This window comes from Aplysia californica, unplaced genomic scaffold, assembly GCF_000002075.1.
Source record: "Aplysia californica isolate F4 #8 unplaced genomic scaffold, AplCal3.0 scaffold01196, whole genome shotgun sequence".
Lineage (NCBI taxonomy): Eukaryota > Metazoa > Mollusca > Gastropoda > Aplysiida > Aplysiidae > Aplysia > Aplysia californica.
In genome coordinates, this window is record NW_004798466.1 from 92,908 (window position 1) to 96,161 (window position 3,254).

Here is a 3,254-nt window from a genome sequence, read left to right on the forward strand (position 1 = left end):
GGGAGTTGTAGGGAAGACTGAGACCAGAGGCACTAAACATTGCGTGTGTGAGGGTGGATGTGTCTTCATTATATTTCCAAAACAAAAAAAGCTAAAACAGAATCTACAAGTCTAGTTTGTGCATGCCTAACGAGCGAACCGCGTCACAGCGTCAATAGTGCTGTCTGTGGTGTAGAGGTGAGACATTTCGCTTGCGCACGCAGGAGACCCAAGTTCGGTTCCCAAGTAGTGAGGAATTTAATCAAAAAATGTATCGCGGTCTCTCTGCTGAGATGTTGTATCTCTCTCAGCTCGGATTGACCTGCCAGGCAGGTTCGGAAGCCCTCCTCCTTAAAGATCTAAATTGTGTACATGTAGGTGTAAAAGCAAATACACTGAAAACGAGAAAAAAAAAACCTTCCCGCTGTCCCCCCCCCTTCCCCTCAAAAGAGAAAAACTTAGCGTCAATGGGCACACCCAGAGTGGGATCATCACAAGAGAACGCCTCACATAGAAAGTGTAACGAGCAACGACAGGACAATGAAAACGACTTAACAGGAGTAGGACAACCGTTTAGAATCTAGATAAATTTGACAAGGCCACACGTCTAAACTTTCTATTCTGTTGTAACGTACGCATTCTCATAACATGTCACGTTTGAATTCCTTTTCTCCGCATTCTCTTTCTCTTTTATCCTCCCCCCCCCCCTTGAAATCTTTCGCACTATTTGAGCAAATTACTTAAGAGGGGAAAATCCTGGAATGGGGACAAAAAATCTACCCCCCTGCAGTTTCTTCGAGATTTCTTGTGACGTTGCATCACGTCTGCACCCATCTTGTCAGAGAGAATTCCCTTTCTTTCCTAAACATGAACTCTCTGCCATGTCGATTGGCGTGTGAAATTCGTGCATCTACCCCCCCCCCCCAAGTGAGCCGGAGGTTAAGGACTATGACAGAAGTCACCAGACTGCCGGCTCTGAGTTGCATGCCCCTGCTGTTGCTGCTGGTCGTGTCGGTTGCACACGGCAGCAGTTGTCGAAACTCCAACTGGTGGGGCAGCTTTGACCAAAAGGACGGACTCTCAAAATGTGACGGCGGCTCGGACTACATCACAGGGTTGTACCGGAGCAAGCGCCTCATCCCAGACAGACTGGGCTTCATAGAGGAGGCGAAGTGCTGCCCCGCGCCCTCCCCGTACACCGGCGACAAGACGCAAGTGTTTTACGCCAACTGGTGGGCCAGCTTTGACCAAAACAACCGCTGGAACACCTGCCCGGCCGGCTTCTTCCTGCAGGGTCTGTACCGGACCGGAACCGGCGACCGTCTCTGGGATCTGGAGGAGGGTCGCTGTATGAAGCCGGCGTCCCATCCCTACGTCCACGGCCGTTGTTACGACCACGATATCACACTGGCCTTTGACCGGCAGGGCTGGGTCCGCTGTGACAACAGTTATTTCCTCACTGGCTTGTACCGGGGGGTGTGTGACGAGCTGTACTGTCTGGAGAAAATGAGATGCTGCAAGATGGAACCGGCCCCGAGCACGGTGGATTCTCTGGCCAGCGCCAAGAGGAAAGTTATGGACAACACGATGAGCGACATGGCTTACCTGGCACACTACCTAGGCTACGGCTGGTGCTCGGGGTGCCGCGCCGAGTTTGTCGGGGAGGACTTTCGGAAGAACGGGGACACCTGGGTGGCCGACAAGACAAAGCCGTGCTCCGGTGAGAAATGGGACAGCCGACTCAGTATGAGTTATGGGGACTGGAAATTCAGCATGGAGGACGTGGTGTACGACCAACCTGTGTTGGAGGACCTTCAGCCCGAGAGCATCGACTCCGGCAGTGTGGTGAACAACGCCGACTTCCCCGTCTCTCACCAGTTCTCCCGCACACAGGACGTGATCCGCTCGGTCTCCCACACCACCACAGACTCGTGGAAAAATTCGCATGAGCTCGGAGTCTCCATCGGATATTCCTCCTCCATCCTCACAGGTGGCTTCTCGGGAGGGGTCAGCTACAAATTCAACTACGAGACTTCCTCCTCCTCCTCCGATTCCTCCGGGGCGCAGCAGAAAAAATCGTTTTCCTTGACAGAGTTGGTGGACGTTCCGGCGCACTCCGCGGTCAACTGGACCCTCATCCTGTCCAAAACGAGGCGCACGGTGTCTTACTCGGCCAAGGTTCGGATCCACTTCTCCACAGAACTCCGCGGGTTCCTGAGGTGGGGCGGGGGGTATAACGGCGCCAGCACAAACTACCACATCCAGCACCGAGGGAGCGGCAGTCGACCCACGTTCAACTATCGGTTCGGAGACAGCAGTAAACCTTTCTACGAGGCCCTGAAGGGGGAGAGCGAAATGATGAGCCAGCCGTGGATGTGGGCGGACATGAAGGCCAACAATAGAGACAGCCAGAGTGTCATCGACAGTCTCACGAAAGAAGGCCGCTACGAGTTCACCCTGACGGGCAGGTTTGAGGACGTACAGGGCAAAGACGTGCGGGTCCAGTGGGGAGGCCCGCCCTCCGGGGCCGCGGGCAACCCGAGACAGGGGCGGGAACTCACTCGCCAATCTTTCCCGATAACTTCCCACGGAGAGATCGTTGCAAAAGCGTCTGCCGCTGATTTTGGACAATTCATAACCAGAGCTCCAATTTTTCCCACTCAGCTAATCACTCCCAGCCCAATAGAGAGGGGGGACACTTGGAAGTCTGTTCCTGCCTCTGGTAACTGAGAAACTGCTCACTTGTCCTCCCCTGCAGTGCACACACCACTTGTTGCCAATGCCAGAAAATTGGTGAACACGAAACGGTATTGTTCCAAGTCTTAACAATAAAATTTGGAGATCATTTTAGATTATGGAGAGGGGGGTGTTTTTTTTTTGTTGTTTTTGCTTTGTTTTGTTTCTTGGGTTTTTTTCAAGAAAGAGTGGCGTCTTCCTCCAGGAGCACTAATCTTTGTAAGATGACTTCACGAACCGACTTCCGACTCATCAAATGGCACCAGGCCCACGTCCAAAAAATATACGTCTTTAACTTCAAAATCCAAAAAAATTAATCATTCCGAGAATGACCTGGAAAATTTAAAGCTAAATCAAGATTGTTGTTGTATTGGTAGAATTACATGTATGTTTGTTGTTGTGAAGGTTGAATAATGTTGTTGTTGTGAAGGTTGAATTATGTTGTTGTTGTGAAGGTTGAATTATGTTGTTGTTGTGAAGGTTGAATTATGTTGTTGTTGTTGTGAAGGTTGAATTATGTTGTTGTTGTGAAGGTTGAA

The 3,254-nt window shown here is 51.2% G+C and overlaps 1 protein-coding gene across 1 annotated transcript in view; it reads left to right on the forward strand.

Annotated features, from left to right (window-relative positions):
* LOC101845516 overlaps positions 1-2,838 on the forward strand; it is a 9,089-nt gene extending 6,251 nt beyond the window's left edge. Inside the window, exon 2 of the mRNA XM_005112143.3 lies at positions 908-2,838. Within this exon, the coding sequence (XP_005112200.1) occupies positions 928-2,709 (1,782 nt within the window). The 5' untranslated portion in view covers positions 908-927 and the 3' untranslated portion in view covers positions 2,710-2,838. The remainder of the gene's footprint in view (positions 1-907) is intronic.
* The last annotated feature ends 416 nt before the right edge of the window (positions 2,839-3,254 follow it).